The 17,487-nt window shown below is 48.0% G+C and overlaps 1 long non-coding RNA gene and 1 gene segment (V, D, J or C); both read right to left on the reverse strand.

Annotated features, from left to right (window-relative positions):
- Positions 1–10,296: 10,296 nt before the first annotated feature.
- LOC128314695 (uncharacterized) lies at positions 10,297–12,750 on the reverse strand. Its single transcript, XR_008296575.1, has 2 exons — positions 12,303–12,750; positions 10,297–12,197 (listed from the first exon to the last, which is right to left on the reverse strand). It is a non-coding gene; the product is annotated as an uncharacterized LOC128314695 (long non-coding RNA).
- A 586-nt stretch (positions 12,751–13,336) lies between these two features.
- Positions 13,337–17,331, reverse strand: LOC106970407 (T cell receptor beta variable 4-1-like). The segment is given in 3 exon segments: positions 13,337–14,782; positions 14,883–15,905; positions 17,196–17,331. Coding segments are annotated over 2 exon segments (618 nt in total).
- Between the last annotated feature and the right edge of the window lie 156 nt (positions 17,332–17,487).

Consider the following 17,487-nt stretch of genomic DNA (forward strand, 5'->3'; position numbering starts at 1 on the left):
CATTCACGTACCCAGCACTTGCAGTGTTGTGAGTCTCCTACACTCGGGTGACAGGTGAATCCAATAGAAATAGTCAAATATTTAAGACGAATATTATGCATTGAATACTGCAGATGCTAAAACTGTCAAAGACAAGAAACATACTGATTTTCATTTTGCATTTTATGTGATACGGTATCTTGTACAAAGCAAGGGACCCACAACTGTTTGGGTCTGTTCCTCTTTCCAGGAGGAGGTTGTGATGATCACATATGGATGCATGATCTTTCCCGTCCTGCTAACCTGGACCTGGGAAGGGAAGCCAGATCAGGGGACATTTCTGGGCAGGGGAGAACCACAGGTGTTGAGGAACAGAACTGAGTTTGATTTCTTGCTCTGAGACCCGGGAAAGCCACTTCTCCTCAGGTAAACGGGTAAAATAATACTTAACCTTGCATGATTTCTGTGAGCATTAAGACGTGTCACACACATAAACAGCAGAACGAGTGTCTGGGAGAGGCCTGTGTCTTTACCAGGACAAGAGCCCACTTCCTGAGCTGGAAGGGGGCGGATATTTTTGTACAGTAGGCTGTGGATCGTGCAGGGCTGTGTTAGGGCTGCTGGCACAGAGATAGAGGGCCGAATCCGTGAGCTCCAAGGAGCTCATGTTTAGCTCAGAGTGAGAGTCAGGGAACTGTTGAGCCGAGAATCATTCCGGGAAGTTTCCTTTGCCTCTCTCTTCCCTGTTGTAATACTGAATGAGTAACTGGGGGCCCTGGCCCACGGCCTGTTGGTACCAGTACAAAGACAGGTGTCCAGAGATAGGGAAACAACTCAGCGTCACTTGCTGTCCTCTTGCCTTGACCAGGTGTCTTGGAGTTTGGGTGAGTCCGGAATCCACTGGGCCTGCGGGGGAGGAGGGAGAAAGCAGCCGAGGGCAGAGCTGGGGGGACGCCTCCTGCTGCAGCCATCATCAGCAAGCCTGTATTACTCAGGTGGCAAACGCATATCGGAGGCTTCCACGCGGTGCCCAGGACTCACCTGCTCCCAGAAGACAAAGGGCCACGCAGCAGAGAAGCCTGGAGCCCATGGCAACACTGGGAAGCCAAGATATCATCCAGCTCAGGGGTGGGGGCCCCGGGGGTGAGCAGCCTAAAGCTTTGAACCTCCCATTTCCCTGAAGGAGTATTTGCCTATGACGTCACCACTCCCACATCGCCACTCTGGTAACTCTGCAGGGCTGTGCCGAGCCCTGTGGCTCCGAGAAGTTCATGTGCAGATCAGAGAGACGGTCACCCAAATGTCGCACTGAGAGCTAATCTGGCAAGGGTTGTTTTGCTTACTGTAACTCATCCTAATATGCAAAGGAGAGCTGGGACCTGACCCAGGACCGGTGGGTAACAAGATCCACTGGGGCGCCCAGAGAGAGGGGAACATCTCAGAGTCACTTGCTGTCCACTTGCTTTGATCAGATGTCTTGAACTTTGGGTGGCTCCAGCCTTCACTGGGCCTGTGAGGGAAGGACACAGGGGCTGGGGAACAAACACAAGAGGGAGCCCGATGGTGCCACGCACTTAGGTGCTGTCACGCTTAGAGGAGAGATGTCCTACCTGGACAAGGACAAACTTGCTCCCAGGAGACAAAGGTCCACGTGGCAGAGGAGGCTGCAGCCCACAGCATGCAGTGGGGAGGGCAGAACCTGACAGGTTTCTCCCCGCTCAGAGTTCTGGGTCTCCGAGAGCTGAAGATCTGGGCATCCCTTCTCTGACTGGAGGTTAGGCAGTAATGTCACTGCTCCGATGTCATTATCCCTCCTGGTTCCCATGAGCCTCCCTTGCCAGGTCCCTGGCTACGCCGGTCCAGGAACTCTGCTTTGTTCTGCAAAGCCCCTCACATGAAGGGCAGGGCTGGGACGGTCTAGGCTAGCTGGGGTTAAGCCACAGGCGTGTCCACAGCTCCTCAGCTTTTCCTTTCAGGCGGGTGTTCCTCTACCTGTTCCTGCTAGGGCAAGGAGTCTGCCCCCTCCCAGCACCACACTGCACTTTTTTCCCCTTGAAAGCTCAGAGAGACTCCCTAATGACTGCCAAGCTGAAGGTTTGGCCCCCTGATGGGACTGCACAATCTCAAATTAGTGTTGATAGCATTAAGCCTTGTAGTGGAAAAGAGCTCCAAGCAAGGCTTTCCTTAACCCTCCTGGTCCCAGATAGCTGGCTCTATGCCCCTGCTCTGCCCAGGCGACTTTTGGCATTCAGCGGTTCCACAGTGCCCCCATGTGGCCTACTGGGCAGTAATCAAGAGATTGCCTCCACCGTGATGTGAGTCCTGGGGTATGTTTAAATTAGAAGCTATTCTGGGGCACTTGGGTGGCTCGGTTAAGCAGCCGACCTGGGCTCAGGTCATGATCTCACGGTTTGTGAGTTCAAGCCCCGCGTTGGGCGCTGGGCTGACAGCTCAGAGCCTGGAGCCTGCTTCGGTTTCTGTGTCTTTCTCTCTCTGCCCCTCCCCTGCTCATGCTCTGTCTCTGCCTCTTAACAAGAGATAAAGGTTAATAAATTAGAAGCTATTCCATCCTTTGTCTATTGCACTATTTTTGTTTTCTGCCCCCACCCCCAGCAGACCAAAAAAAAAAAAAAAAAGGAAAAAAGACAGCCCTAACTACATTGTAATAAAAATAAAGGTGGCAGGAGGAAATGTTTTGGTTTTGAGAAAATTCCCAGTAAACCTAGCCTAAGTTAGATGGCGCTGCTTAAGGAGGAAGCATGGCCGAGATCATCCAGAGACAGCCTGTGTCTGATTGCGGATGGAATGCCAAGGAGTTTGGGATGACGAATAATTAACTGACGTTGTTTTTGCTCTGCTGACCCCAGACAGCTCGCTCGAGGCAGACCATTCAGACAGGTCTCTTTGCAAGGTGTCTGCCAATCAGCTTTCCCCAAAATAAAGGAAACAATACTCACTGTTACACTACTGCTAGAGAATTTCTTTCTTTCTTTTTAAGATTTTATTTTTAAGTAATCTCTATACCCAATGTGGGAATCAAACCCACAACCCCGAGGTCAAGGGTCTCTTGCTCTACCTGCTGAGCCAGCCAGGAGCTCCTGGAGAATTTATTTCTTCCTCTTCTAACCTTACTCTTGTAGAAACGCTATTTTTCCTCTGTTCATTATTACCAGAATGCCCATTTCTCCACATATGATTGCATATGTGCATGTGATTAAATTTCTCTAAACTTTCTTCAATGCCCAAGTAGGAAATAAATATTCTAACCCTCTGTACAGAATGCTAGGAAGGAGAAGCAAGCCAGTCTGGATTAATGTACAGTAAAATATAAATAAATAAACAGGAATTTGGGAAAACAGAATCTGAGGTAGTTTAATTCCTAAACCAGTTAACATCCATCCACTTGCTACTTTCTTAGTTCACTGCCAGCATAAATTTCTTTAAACATTTACATTTGACCTAAGTGTTGCTACATTTTATTTATTTATGTATTTGTTTGTTTATTTATTTATTTTTAAATGTTTATTTTTGAGAGAGAGGGACAGAGCAGGAGTGGGGGAGAGGCAGAGAGAGAGGGAGACACAGAATGTGAAGATTCAGGCTCTGAGCTGTCAGCACAGAGCCAGATTTGGGGCTGGCACTTACAAACCGTGAGGTCATGACCTGAGCTGAAGTCAGACGCTTCACCGACTGAGCCACTCAGGCGCCCCAAGTGTTGCTAAATTTTAAATAGTGCAATTTGTAGAGGCGCCTGGGTGGCTCAGTCGGTTAAGTGGCTGACTCTCGATTTCCGCTCAAGTCACGATCTCAAGGTTCGTGAGTTTGAGCCCCACATTGGGCTCTGTGCTGGCAGCACGGAGCCTGCTTGGGATTCTCTCTCCCTCTCTCTGCCCCTCCACTGCTCACTTGTGATCTCTCTCTCAAAATAAATAAATAAGAACACATTTTTAAAAGAATAGTGCAATGTATAAAGTGAATATGGACTAATCTATTGGACTAGTCCAATAATCCAATAGTCTATGGACTATTCTAATCTATTTCTTGACTTTCTAAATCCATGGCAAAGCACCATGTTAGGTGCCACTGAGATGAGATCCTTGGTGCAGCTGCATCTGGCACTGACGGTCACCAGCTCCAGTGCCAATGAGCTATGACCAGGGACCCCTTCTCAGATGCCACCCAGAGGCGGAAAATCCCAGCCAGAGTGAATCTCCATGGATATAAACCAGATAAAATTATCTCAAGCCCAGATGGCAATGTTGTTTAACTGAACGCTTTTTATGAATTTTGTGCATATGAAATTCATTAAAACCTTTTATCAGAGCAGCTGATGCGTCTTATGGAATTTCTGACGGTAGAAAGGGAGAAATTTCCACACCAATACATAGAAATATAAACTATTGGTATAAACCACACTAAGAAAATATATTTTCTGCTTTAAGGAATACCTGGCATGTTTTTATTCAATTAGATAAAATTCCTAGATTGTCAATCAATTCTTTTTTTTTTATTCTAATGTTTATTTATTTTTGCGAGAGAGAGGAGAGAGAGAGAGAGTGGGAGAGGAGCAGAGAGAGAGGGAGACACAAAATCCTAAGCAGGCTCCAGGCTCTGAGCTGTCAGCACAGAGCCTGATGCGGGGCCCGAACTCACAAACTGTGAGATCATGACCTGAGCTGAAGTTGGACGCTTAACCAACTGAGCCACCCAGGCGCCCCGCCAATCAATTCTTAATTATAAACAAAAACCAAACAGAATATAGAAGATTGCTTCAGAGATGCCTGAGACCCTATGATACATAGCCATTATATTTCAGACAAGAGAAGCCCAGCTGATATTCTAAAGATATATGAAATATGAAGCATTGGCTTCTGGATCCTTCTGGTATTGCAAACTGGCATCATCTCCTGCCTTCCCCCCCCTCCCCGCTAGAGGAACCTTGTGGGGCACAAAGCAAACAGAAATACTAGAGACTATCCAAAAACCAAGCGAATATTCTGGAAGGACTGAAGCCATTTTGGGCTGGACTCCAAAAGAAAGGTAACCAACTGGACAATATATAGCCCCAGAAAATGAATTATTAAACCATATGAACCAAGAATTTAAAGCAAGCATGACAAATATGAAGATGTGCAAAATAAACAGGAATGTAAAAGATGTTAGCACATAAGAACACATAGGGCCAACTTATTGGAGGTCTTAACAGCAGCATACCTCGCATATTTTACATCAGCATGTCCAAGTGTTTTATTATGGGGAAGAATGTTCATGTTACCTGATGCTCTAAGAGAAACCAATGCCTCATATAAACACTGAGAGTTTTTGTCCAATAGGAACTAATATTATTTTCCTAAAGTAATGACTCATCATCAGGGTTGTTTTTTTTTTTTCCTGTTTTTATAAAAATTAGATTTTGGCTAATACATTTATAATCCAGATAAGACCTGGGAAATTCTCTCTTCTGGAAAAACTAGGTGGAATTTCCTAGAGCTTATAAATTGCCTAGGGCTTCTAAAAGCTATAGAAATCCAAAACCCTTCCCGAGATTTCTGACCATTCCCATGGACGACTGTTTTCTTCTGGTCTTCTCTAACCTTGACTATAAAGCAGAGGTCTTTTTTACTCCTTCAACAAAATCATGCACATCAAACATTGGAGAGTTTAGTAGAAGCTGATGAAGATTTGAGGAGGGCTGCAAAGGAATCACGTGAGGCAGAACACTGATTTTCACCACTTCCGTCCCATCCTTAATCGAGATGGCCCCTTCCAAGACTTTCCAGGGTTTCCAGTTCTTCTACGTGCATGATACATGTTTTCTAACTTTTAATTCACCGTGTTTTTTACTTTTATTGTGGTGATAAAATACATATACCGTAAAACTTACCATTTTCAAGTCTACAGCTCAGTGGCATTAACTATGTTGACATTGTTGCACAGCTGTCCCCACCATCCCTCCCTAGAAATTTTTCATCTCCCCCAATTGAAACTTTGTATCCATTAAACACTCCCACCCCTCCCCCACTCTGGGTCAGGACCCACCATTGTACCTTCTGTCTCTATGAATCTGACCCCGACCCCCGCCAGATACCTCATAAGTGGAATCATACACTATGTGTCCTTTTGTGACTGGCTTATGTCACTGACCATAATGTGCTCAATGTTCACCCATGTTGTGGCATGGGTCAGAATTTCATTCCACTTTAAGTCTGAAGAATATTCCATTTCATGTGTATATCACATTATGTTATCAATTTATCTGTTGCTTGGATGGGTTGTTTCCACCTTTTGGCAAATGGAAATAACGTTGCCATGAACATTGGTGTGTTAAGATCTGTTCAAATCCCTGCTTTCGCTTCTTTGGGGAATATATCCAGAAGTAGAATTGCTGCATCATGTGGTAATTTCATGTTTAAATTTTTGAGGAACTGTCATACTATTTTCCACAGCTATTCCAAAATAGCACGGTCTTTTATCTTCCGTCAGCAATGCGAAAGGGTTCCCGTATCTTTACCACCTCATCAACACTCGTTATTTTCTGTCTTGTTTACTTACTATTATCCACACTAATATTATCCTTCAATTATCCTTTAACATTATCCACACGAATAGGTATGATGTTCTTGAATTTTTGAAATTAATGGGAATGCATAGTGAGGTTCTCTTTTATTTTTACTGTTGCTGTTATTTTAAACATACTATTTTTCAAACCTCAAGTCAACTCAACATTGGTCTCCAAAATTTTGGCAGGTAGACTTCATCTATAAAATCCACTCTGTACCTTTTTGAAAACTAGACAGTCTTTCCTTACATGAACTGGACATTAGAAAAACACGATTCTAGCTTGGGTCTCGCTACAATCTGTAAGTAAGGATCCGGTGAATCAGATTATGCCTTGGGGACAAGTGTTCATGAAGCAAGTGCAGGGCACATGCTAGCCCCTGGTCACCCCACAGCTCACCTGGAGCGTGATTCTACAAGAAGTAAAGAGCACCAACTGAAATTCAACAGGGGCTTGTTTAAAATTTGCAGCTGGTGGGTGAGAGGGGGCCGGAAAGGGCTTCTGGGCTTCCTTCTGTGTAGGGCAGGGGCCTCACGAGCAAGAGGCCACCTGCTCTTTCTGAGCTGAGTGGCTGTGACAGCGCAGTCTTGTGGAATCACAGACGAGCACGGAAGTACAGAGAGGTCTGGTGGGTGCTGGTCGACTCGAGAGTCAAGGGGAAATTCTCCGTATCTTTTTGAGACATGTACCCCTTCCCGCACATCTGTTTTGACCATAAGCTCAGCCCTATCTGACTAATGAATCAGACTTGGAGTTCAGTCCACAGTCTTGTTGATATCAGTACTTTGAAAACTGTTTCATTTGTTAAGAACATTCAAAGGTCAGCTTCTCTTCCATCTCTATGATAAGGATCTTGGTATGTGAGCATCCGCGGGTTCCATCAGAGAAGGATAAATAAACTAAGATAGAGACAGGGAAGCGACAGTTGTCCAAATGAAAGAAATGCCCAGGATCTGGAATTGAAAAGCCCACATCAGGAGTGTGCTTCTATTTCCTGGACTCATCCGCTCCCAAGAGATAAAAGTCCACAAAACTGACAAACCTGGTATCCATGGCAGGTCAGGGAGTGAGGGACTATTCTCCAGCTCAATGCTCTGGTGTTCTCAGGGAAAAGCTAGCACTCTGAGCCTCTTCACTAGCCGATAGCCAGGTCTTCCTGGGATGCCAATCTTCCTACAGGCTTTTTAGGTCCAGAATCTCCTTATTTGGCTCATTCTTCATTTCTTTCTTATTTCCACAATAGGGCATTGCCCAGTGGAACTGGGTTCAGGGGACAGGTTCACACCCTAGTTTCTCTGATTTTTCTTTGAGGTTATTACTCCTCTGTGTACACGTCCCTGGGGATCCAGTATGCTCCTTCGAACTCCCTCACTGTCCTCCAGTTTTAAGAGACTCCCCACCTCCTACAGAAAGCTATATTAGTGTTAAAAAGGGAAACAAGCCCCAAATGGAGCCATTTGTCCCTGGACAGCAAACGAAGACTTAACTACAGTTTCAACCTGTCCCAGGAATGTGATCTTTAACAGTCTCTGAAATGTCCTGATCCCTGAGAAGGAGGTCATCTGCATGATAAAAACTCTGTCTTCCCTTGCTGCCCAAAGGTGTCCTGTCTTTTGCCCATTTTTTTTAAATTTTTTTTTTAACATTTATTTACTTTTGAGACAGAGAGGGACAGAGCATGAACAGGAGAGGGTCAGAGAGAGGGAGACACAGAATCCGAAACAGGCTCCAGGCTCTGAGCTGTCAGCACAGAGTCCGATGCGGGGCTAGAACTCACAGCCCTCATGGACCGCGAGATCATCCCCTGAGCCGAAGTCGGCCGCTCAACCGACTGAGCCACCCAGGCGCCCCTCTTTTGCCCATTTTTAATTGGATTATTTGATTTTTTGGTGTTGAGTTGTAGAAGGTCTTTATTTATTTGTGATGCTGACCCTTTACCGGGGAGGTCATTTGCAAATATCTTCTTGCCTTTAGTAGTTTGTCTTTTAGTTTTGTTGGTTGTTTCCTTCACTTTGCAGAACACTAACTCGAAGGAATACATGCATCTCTATGTTTATCGCAGCATTATTTATAATAGCAAAATTATGGAAGCAGCCCGAGTGTCCATTGATAGATGAATGGATAAAGAAGAAATGGTGTGTGCGTGCGTGCACGCACACACACACACACACACACACACACACACACTGGAATATGAGCCATGAAACAGAATGAAATCTTGCCATTTGCAACAACATGGATGAATCTAGAGAGTATAATGCTAAGCAAGATAAGCCAGTCAGAGAAAGACAAATACCATATGATCTCACTCATATGTGGAATTTAAGAAACAAAACAAATGAGCATAGGGAAAAAAAGAGAGAGAAAGACAAAGCAAGAAACAGACTGTTAACTATAGAGAACAAACTGATGGTTGCCGGAGGGGAGGTGGGTGGGGGGACGGGTGAAACAGGTGAATCTCGGAGGAAGAGTCCATTTATTTTGATGAGCACTGAAAAGTGGATAGAACTGTTGAATCACTATACTGTATACCTGAAAGAAATATAACACTGTATGTTCACTACACTGGAATTAAAATTAAAAAAAAGAAGAAGAAAGAAAAAAGAAAGTACCCTGAACTCACACCACTCTCCTTTCTTTTGCTAATAACTTCCTTTCCCCACCCTCCCTTCTAGAACAACCTTAGATTTTGTACAACTCCTCGGAGCATCGCTGTACTTGCTCAATGGGATGCTGCCCCATGCATTAACTGCTTAATAAAGCCAGTTAGACCTTCAAATTCACTTGGGTTGAATTTTATTTTTTAGCACTCGTATTCTTGTAGTGGCTTAAGTAATTAATCCGCCTGACAAATTACAAAGCCTTTCTAACCCCCTTTCCCAGTCATCCCCCGCTCTTTCTGCCTTCCTGCATCTTCTGTGTCCCATTGGAACCACAGTGCCTTCTTTCAATGAACTGAAAGTGTTTATATTGTCAGCTGTGCCAGGAAGGTTTCCAGTAAATTCCCTGGGTCCCATATCCTCATTGTCCCCGGAGCCCTCCCTGTTTCCTGTGTGGTATTTCCCAGCAGAATGTAGTACTGACTCCAACTCCTTTGAACGACTGTATTGGCTTCTTCCCCACATTCTACTTTTTTCCCCAGTGCGAACAAGGGAAGCAAATGGAACTCACATTTCCGACGAGAAGGCTAAATGGTATCGCCATGTGGGAAAAAGGTGTGGCCCCTTTTTATAAAGTGAAATGCGTACTTACCATATAATCCAGCAATCTCACTCCTGGGTATTTAGCCAACAGAAAATAAAAGTATATGTCCACACCAAAGTCTCGTACCAGAATGCAATAACCCAAATCTAGAAACAACCCATGGGTCCATTAACATGTAAGTAGATATACAGATTGTGGCAGGGTCACACAATAAAAAAATACATAGAATAAAAAAAGAATGAATTACTAACACACATAACGATAAAGATGAATAACAAAAGCACGTGTTAGGTGAAAGATGCTGGTTGCAAAAGAGCGTATGATTCCATTTATATGAGTTCAAGGACAAGCACATCTGATCTATGATGATAGGCGTGGAGCAGTGATTGATTACCTGTCGGATGGGTATCAACTGCAAGAGGACTGAGACCAAGAGGTGATGACGAGTCTGTATCTTGGGTGGTGTTGCTAGTTTTTCCATTTGACAAAATGTATATAACTAACATTTATATTATGCATTTCACTTCATGTAATATAAGATGTATCCCACGATCCAGTGTCAACAACCGTTAATATATTTTTGTATCATTCTTCCAAACAGAATTCTTTCTAAAATTACTTGTGAAATCTACATGTTATCAGATGTTCACAGAACTCCCTAAACTGTCCTTACAAAGGAAGAACACATATTCGTGCATATCCAAAAGGCACCACTTCTGGGCATTAACCTACCAATGTTGAAGTGCAGGTGTGTGCCTGGCTCGATTGCCTACAAGTCCCTAGGGAGCCCCAAGATTTACTGTTTATTGTTCCTGAATCACCTTCCATCTGAGGCTGAACCCAACCAGGGTTGACTCCTAAAGATTTCCATCTGCTGAGTTGCATCAGGGACTTGCATTTCTTCCCAGATACCAGGAAAACTGGCCTTGTCTGCTGCTTCCGGGGGTCAGGACTGGGGGAGATGGGGTGTTTGCCACAAGATACCATCCGCTGCCCTGTGCTCTGCTTTTGTAACCACTGGTGCAGGGTGTCCTCCCTGGTGCCCTTGTGCTCAGCCCTTAGTGGTTCCTCAGAGAATAAGGGACAGCGTCCTCAGGGCCATCCTGCCAGGGAAATCCCCCAGCAAAATTCCCTGGGGGACCATGGCCACTGTCCCCAGGACCATTTCTCTGGCTCCCCCTCCTACAGTTCTCCTCTTCATTTTGCATGTTCTCTCCATGGCGTTTCTGTCTTCGCAGCCCCAGCACCCTTTCTAGAGGACTTGGCTGCTTCATGGTGTGAAGGAGAGTTCGCTGCCTAGGGAAGGCTGAGCCCTGATTCATATACGGCCCTGTGACTCATTCTTCCTCTAATGCCCATGGGGTCCCTGCAGCGCACTAACTATACTTTCCGTAGCTTGGGGTAGGATATTGTCTGTTTAAAGAATAATTGAATGGGGGCACCTGGGTGGCTCAGTTAAATGTCTGGCTCTTGATTTCTGCTCAGGTCATGATCTCACAATTCGTGGGTTCGAGCCCTGCATCCAGCTCAGCACTGACAGTGCGGGACCTGCTTGGGATTCTCTCTCTCTCTCTCTCTCTCTCTCTGCCCCTCCCTGATCTCACACACTCTCTCTCTCCAAATAAATAAAAAACTTTAAAAAAGAATAAATGAATGAATTAGTAAATGAATAAATAGGTGTATAACCAATATGATAAATGCAACTAGCCTTGAACACTAATGTTGATTTATCTAATCGAAAACTTAAGTCTATCTGCCTTATTCCTAAGAAATATAGTATCTCCCTCATAAAGTGTCCCCTACATCATCCCTCCTGCTGCTTGTTCAAGAACCCTCAGGTCTTAGCTTCTGAAAAGTCAGTCCTTTACAGGTTCCTCTGTAGCCTCATCTGGTCGCTCACTTGGCCATACTTGTCCCACCCTTGGGGTCCATAGCCACATTCCGTGGCACCTGACAATATTTCCTTAATACCACAGCCCCGGATATCCCCGTGCAAATTTCCTATTCTGCAAATTAAAGTTAGCTTCTGACCTCTGCTCCTGGGAAGACGCTGCAGCCCGGCCCCCCGCCCCTGTGGGCAGGAAGGGCTGCGGGAAAGCCTGGGGGCAGAGCAGCCTCGAGTTCGGGGCAAGGGCAGGAAGCACCTGCAAAGCCGGGGCTGAGCTGCTGGGGCAGGGGTGCATGGCTGGGTCTCTCAGCTGCGCGGCCAGGGTCTTTGGAGCAAGTACGATCTGTCAGGAGTCTCAGCTGAGAATCAGTTCTTCACAAAGCCTGTCTTCTCTGAAGGAAGCTTGTTACAGATGGAAATCAGTAACTCCGCTCCGCTTTCCAGGCTCTGTCGGTACGACAGGCAGTACAAGTGACCAGAGACGGGCTCACACTGCAGAGCCATGCTCTGTCTCATCTCTGGGATGTAGCAGCTAGGGTTTGGGGTGACTTCTGGGTTCTCTGTGCCCTGTGGGTGGAGACAGAGGCCAGAAAGAGAATGAGGCAGAAGTTTGGAACCGGTCTTAGATAAAGGGGGTGGGAAAGGAGTGTCCCCCACACTCCCAGGACGCACCTGCTCCCAGGAGTAGGTGATCAAAAGTCACCCGGCAGAAGATCCTGCTGCCCGTGGCAGGGTGAGGGGAGGCCTCTCCCCGTTGGGCATCTGGACGTTAGTAGCCCAGGAAGGAGACCCTGTGATGTCACAGTGTTGGGCGGCACCCGCAGGTTCAGGAGCACCCCTGCAGGAGGGAGTGGGAAGCCCTAGTGCCCCCCGCCGCCCATACGCGATGCCCCGGGGCTCAGCCCCTGGCCTTCACGCTCTACTGGAATATGGCAGCTGCAGAGGGACCCTCCGAGAGTAAAGGCCTCAGGGCACCAGGCCAAGGGTCCAGCAGGACCCGCTCTCCTCCCCGCGGCCACATCGCAGCCACAGTCCGGTGGCGCGTCGACTCTGTGACTCGCACTTCGGAGCCTGACGACTTAACGCTGGGAATAAAGGGACCAAAAAAAGAAACAACCTGGGAACGCACGTGAGGAGAAGAGACCTGAAGCCTGACAGGACATTTCAGCGCAAGGGAAGGAGGATGGACGAGGACACTAAGTGCCCAACCCATTCATTGTCCACTGGCTCTGAGCTGGTGGCAGCGGAGGCCCGTTTGCTGCCTGTGTGGTTTAGGGCAGGTGTCTCTGCAGATCTGAAGCTCCAGGTCGAGCCTTGAGTGAGAAGAAAAGAGAAATCGGAGAAGGACAGCTGGGTTACAGAATAAAAGAACGGGCGAAGACACACACACATGTATGTCTCGAACCCATTTCCCAAAGGCTGGTCTCCTCCTTCCCTTTGCAGCTGGCTTGGGCACCGGGACCTCACCTGGAAGCCCCTTCTCCGATTCCCCAAAGCTCAGTGCTGACCCTGAGTGTCCACAGCCATGACTCAGGGACCCTTTGGTTCCTGAGGACCACAGCTCAGAAACCCTGGGCCTGCCGGGTCCGGAGCAAGACACCGCCCGTGAGGACCCCGTTCTTCTCCTCTGGTCCTCTGTAGGGCATGATTTGTGGGGACACAGTGTTTGTTTAGAGGATCCCTGTCAAACCTTAAACCAAACAATGCACTTTATAGCAGGCTAGTTTTATTTCCTGATAAAACAGTCCTTAAAACATACCGAATCCAGAGGTGTTTATCTCTTTCAACCAGTTGACAGGGAAGAGTCGCATTCAGGTAAAAGAAACCCCACAGTCTAAGGATGTGCCTTGATAGGACAGTTGCCACATTAGTTCAACTGGCACCTGGTTTTTTCGGTCTGAAACTTTGTTCAGGGGTCCTCACTGGCCCCTACAGGAGAGAGGAGGGAGGCTTTGTGTCAGTGCGGGCATCGGACTCCCCAGGACACAGGGCTCCGCTCAGCCCTTGGGGTCCCAAGGTGTGTGCAGCACTGGGGCCATTGCAAGGGGCGATGTCAGAAAATATGGGGTTCAGCACAGACAACCCCGAGTATACGGTCCTGCTCGGAAACGCTGGGGGCCTTCTCCCCTTCCTGCCTGTTGCGGGCAACGATCCAGGGCCATCAGGCTCTCTGGCTGACAACGCAGGATGTGGAGACCTGAAGAATTAGGATTAAAGGGACAGAAGGAAAAAGAATCCAGCCTCAAAGTGTCAAAGCCCGAGAGGAAGAGGAGCCTGTGCAGAGCTGAGTCCCCGGGTGTGCAGCAGAGAGTGGCCTCGAGGACAGCGATCCGAACCTCACGAGGGAGCCACTATCCTCAGTGGCAGGGACTGACAGGGCCCTGTGGTGAGGCAAGCAGGTGTTCTGCAAAGGGGCTCGGAGCGCGTCTGGAGCTGGGAGCAGGGCTGAGATCCAGGGTCTCACCTGGGCGGAAGGAACAGGCAGAGAAAGGTACGCGTTGGCAGGAGGCTTGGCAGGGCCGCCGCGGCCAGAGTGCAGCTCGTCTCCTGAAAGAGTCCCCGGGGCCACGTGCCGATCGGAAGCTACCGGAGGAACTTGAGGTGGACCCTTTCCGTCCCGCATTCAGCCGCGGGCACAGTCTGGCCCCGGGCAGAGCCAGGCCACAGGCTGTGGGCGTCTGTGCAGGGAACTGGGCCTTGCTGCATCCAGCAAACCGACCGGCACGTCGTGGCCTGGGGTTTCTGTCTGTCTGGGGTCCCACCGGATGTGGCGAGCTGAGCCGTGGTCGCCCCCACGGCTCCCCGGCTGCACCCAGGAGGTTTGTGCACGGGGAGCCGTTGGCTGTGCGGGGCTGTGTCCTCGCTGCTCGCACAGAGATACACGGCGGAGTCCTCTGGCTGTAGGGCGGCCACGTGAAGGTGCAGGTGGGAGCTGTCTGAGCACTTGGGTGTGAAGCGACTGGGGACACTGTCATTTTCGGCGAGTTCCTTATAGCTGTAGGCAAACATGAGCTTCGGTGGCCTCTGAGCACTCTGTTTGTACCAGTACATAGCGTTATGTCCCAGACGTTGTTCGCACTTCAGGGTCTCCTTACTCCCTGTTGCTGCGACCAGGTGTTTTGGTGTCTGGGTAACTGCAGTGTCCCCGGGGACTGTTGGAAGAAAGGAGCAGAATTCACACAGAGAGTATTGCTGCAGCCCTTGGGACTTAGCATGGGGTACAGGGGCTGCCCATCAGGACCCAAGACTCACCTGCTTCCAGGAGACAGAGAGCCACACAGCAGAGCAGCCTGAAGCCCATGGTGGAGTCAGGGCCAAGGTGAGCACCATGTAACTAGGTGTCCTGGGCAGGGAGCCAGGCTCTGGTTTCCTTGGCCTTGGTTGGTGGTTGGCCTGTGATGTCACTGTCCCAGACCCAGGGGGGTGTTTCTTCCTCCAGCCTCACACCTTGTCCTTGTACAGATTCTGGCAGAAGGTGGATTTGAATGGACTGGGATGAGCTATTCCTCTGACAGATGCTCCCCTGCTATTAGCTTCCATCCTCGTTTTTAGGCTCTCTCTCTATCCAGCTTCCTTCCAAGACCCCACTCGGCAACAGACCCTTTCCGCTTCAAGAGATCTCCTTCCTTCTCCGCTCAGTCATGCAGATGCTTCCCTCAGTGTCTAAGCCCCATGGAGCCCTTTTGCCCACCTCATGGAGGAGGGAAATAGGAGGGCTGTGGTTCCGTTTGGGCCCAGTGCCCACCACTAAAAAGGCAGGACTGGATGCCAGCCAGGAGCCAGACACTGGCTGGGGGGGGGGGGGGGGGAGGGGGGGGGAGGACGAGGGAGCAGCCATCCTCTGTCCCAGCACTGAGGGTACAAAGCTTGGCTGGGCTGAGAGTAAACAGGATGCTCAACGAGAACAACAAAAGGCATCCTGTGCAGGACGAAGGGAAATCAATTTGAAAATAATTTTAGTTTAGTATCTTTGAGGGACCTTCAACTGATGCTCCCAAATGACCCAAGGATGGAGCCCCAATGCACTCTTTCCCTCCTGACCCCTTCCCTCCCTTCAATCCCATCCTTTCCCTTCACCCCAGCCTCAGAGTTTTCAATGGCGCCACAGCGCTTCCTTGTGGCCAAGGCAGCACATTTCCCAGATTGCGGGCTTCGAACCAGCCCAGTGGCGGCGCTGCAGAGGGCGCCCTATCCCTCATTCCACAGATGGGGAGCTGGAGGGGTTGGGGCTGTGATGACACCAGATCCACGGAAGTGTGAAGACGAAAGAAGCCTCTGAAACAACAAAAAGGGTTGGCAACGTTGCCGTTCATCCGCATACCTAGGACATTCAATTCCTACTCATTTTTCTAACAGAATAAAGTCTATCAGAGTTTCCGGGTGGCCCATAAAACAAAAAATGTAAGGGTAGTATGGGTGAGAGTTTAAGCAAAGGCGTTGGATATTCTCCTCCTGAACAGGTTACGTATATGAGGGGCCTCTAATTCATACAGGTGGAGATATTCCATTCTTAGGCAAGAACCTAAAATTAAACTTAGTTCAAAGGCTGGCATTGCTACTGTTGTATTTCTTACGCTGGACATCCACTGTAGCAAGAAGACACTCCTCTGCAATGAAACCGCAAAAACTTGGGATTGTTTGGCTCCCAATAAGTAAACTCCCAAGGATTACAAAAGACAGTAGAATTTAAACTGAAACCTGGAGCAATAAGTGGAAGAGAAAGGCGGGGTTGCCCTGAGAACAAAAGCGAACATAAGCATTTCCCAAAGCAAGGGGTGGGTGAAAGGGGAGTTTCGGGTACCTGAATTAGGGATGTGCCTGAAGGAGGAAAATGATGTAAAGAAAATCTGAGTTGCAGTGAAGAAGTAGAATGGTAAACATGCAAGGAAATTCAAATAAACGTTATCTGTATAACGTAGAATAGTGTATGTTGCTTGAAGATCTAGAGGAAAGACATAACTGATCCCAAGACAGCTTGGATCGGGGCACAGAGTACTGAAAAGGAACCCCAAGGCTGAGTGTAAGGAAATCCTTTTTTTTCTTGTCTACTTCCTTATGTGCGTGCTCAGGGTGGGACTCCAGAAGGCTGAGCAGAGGACACATAGTAGGCTGGAGAGCTGAGCAGAGATTTCAGAAGGCACTCAGCTGGATGACATTGGCATTCAGACCCAGGTAGGATAAGAGACACTGGTGGATGTTCTGTGATGCCCACGGAGTCCGCTGAAAGGCCAGGCGCTAGTAATAATGACCGCATGCTAGGGCTCCCTACCGGGGAAGGCAAAACTGAAATAGATCCTAGCAAATCCTACATTAGAAACTGCAAGATTGAAACTTAACGTTCTTCAGGAGATCATAACATAAATAAGCCAGAGCTTCTCTTCTATATTGTCTATAATCTTTCAGGTAGAATATTTTATTTTTTTAATGTTTATGTATTTTTAAGAGAAAGAGAGAGACACAGAGTGTGAGTGGAGGAGGGGCAGAGAGAGAGGGAGACACAAAATGTGAAGCAGGCTCCAGGCTCTGAGCTGTCAGCACAGAGCCCGACGTGGGGCTCGAACTCACCAGCCATGAGATCATGACCTGAGCCAAAGTGGGACACTTAACTGACTGAGCCACACAGGTGCCGCATCATGTAGAATATTTTCAAAGTCTCCAAGTTGTTTATTTCCTCCCCGAAACATCTCTCTTCTGAGCCATACTGGTACCAGTGCTGTACCAAATACAAATTTGCTCATGTTATCTCGCTTAAGGTAGGGCCAACAACTAGCTACCGCATAGAGATTTGTGTAGAAAGTCCTTTCAATGTTCAATGTCCTCTGCCACCTGGGTACTGCCTGCTCTGGAGGAATCTTCA

This window comes from Acinonyx jubatus, chromosome A2 (assembly GCF_027475565.1).
Source record: "Acinonyx jubatus isolate Ajub_Pintada_27869175 chromosome A2, VMU_Ajub_asm_v1.0, whole genome shotgun sequence".
NCBI lineage: Eukaryota > Metazoa > Chordata > Mammalia > Carnivora > Felidae > Acinonyx > Acinonyx jubatus.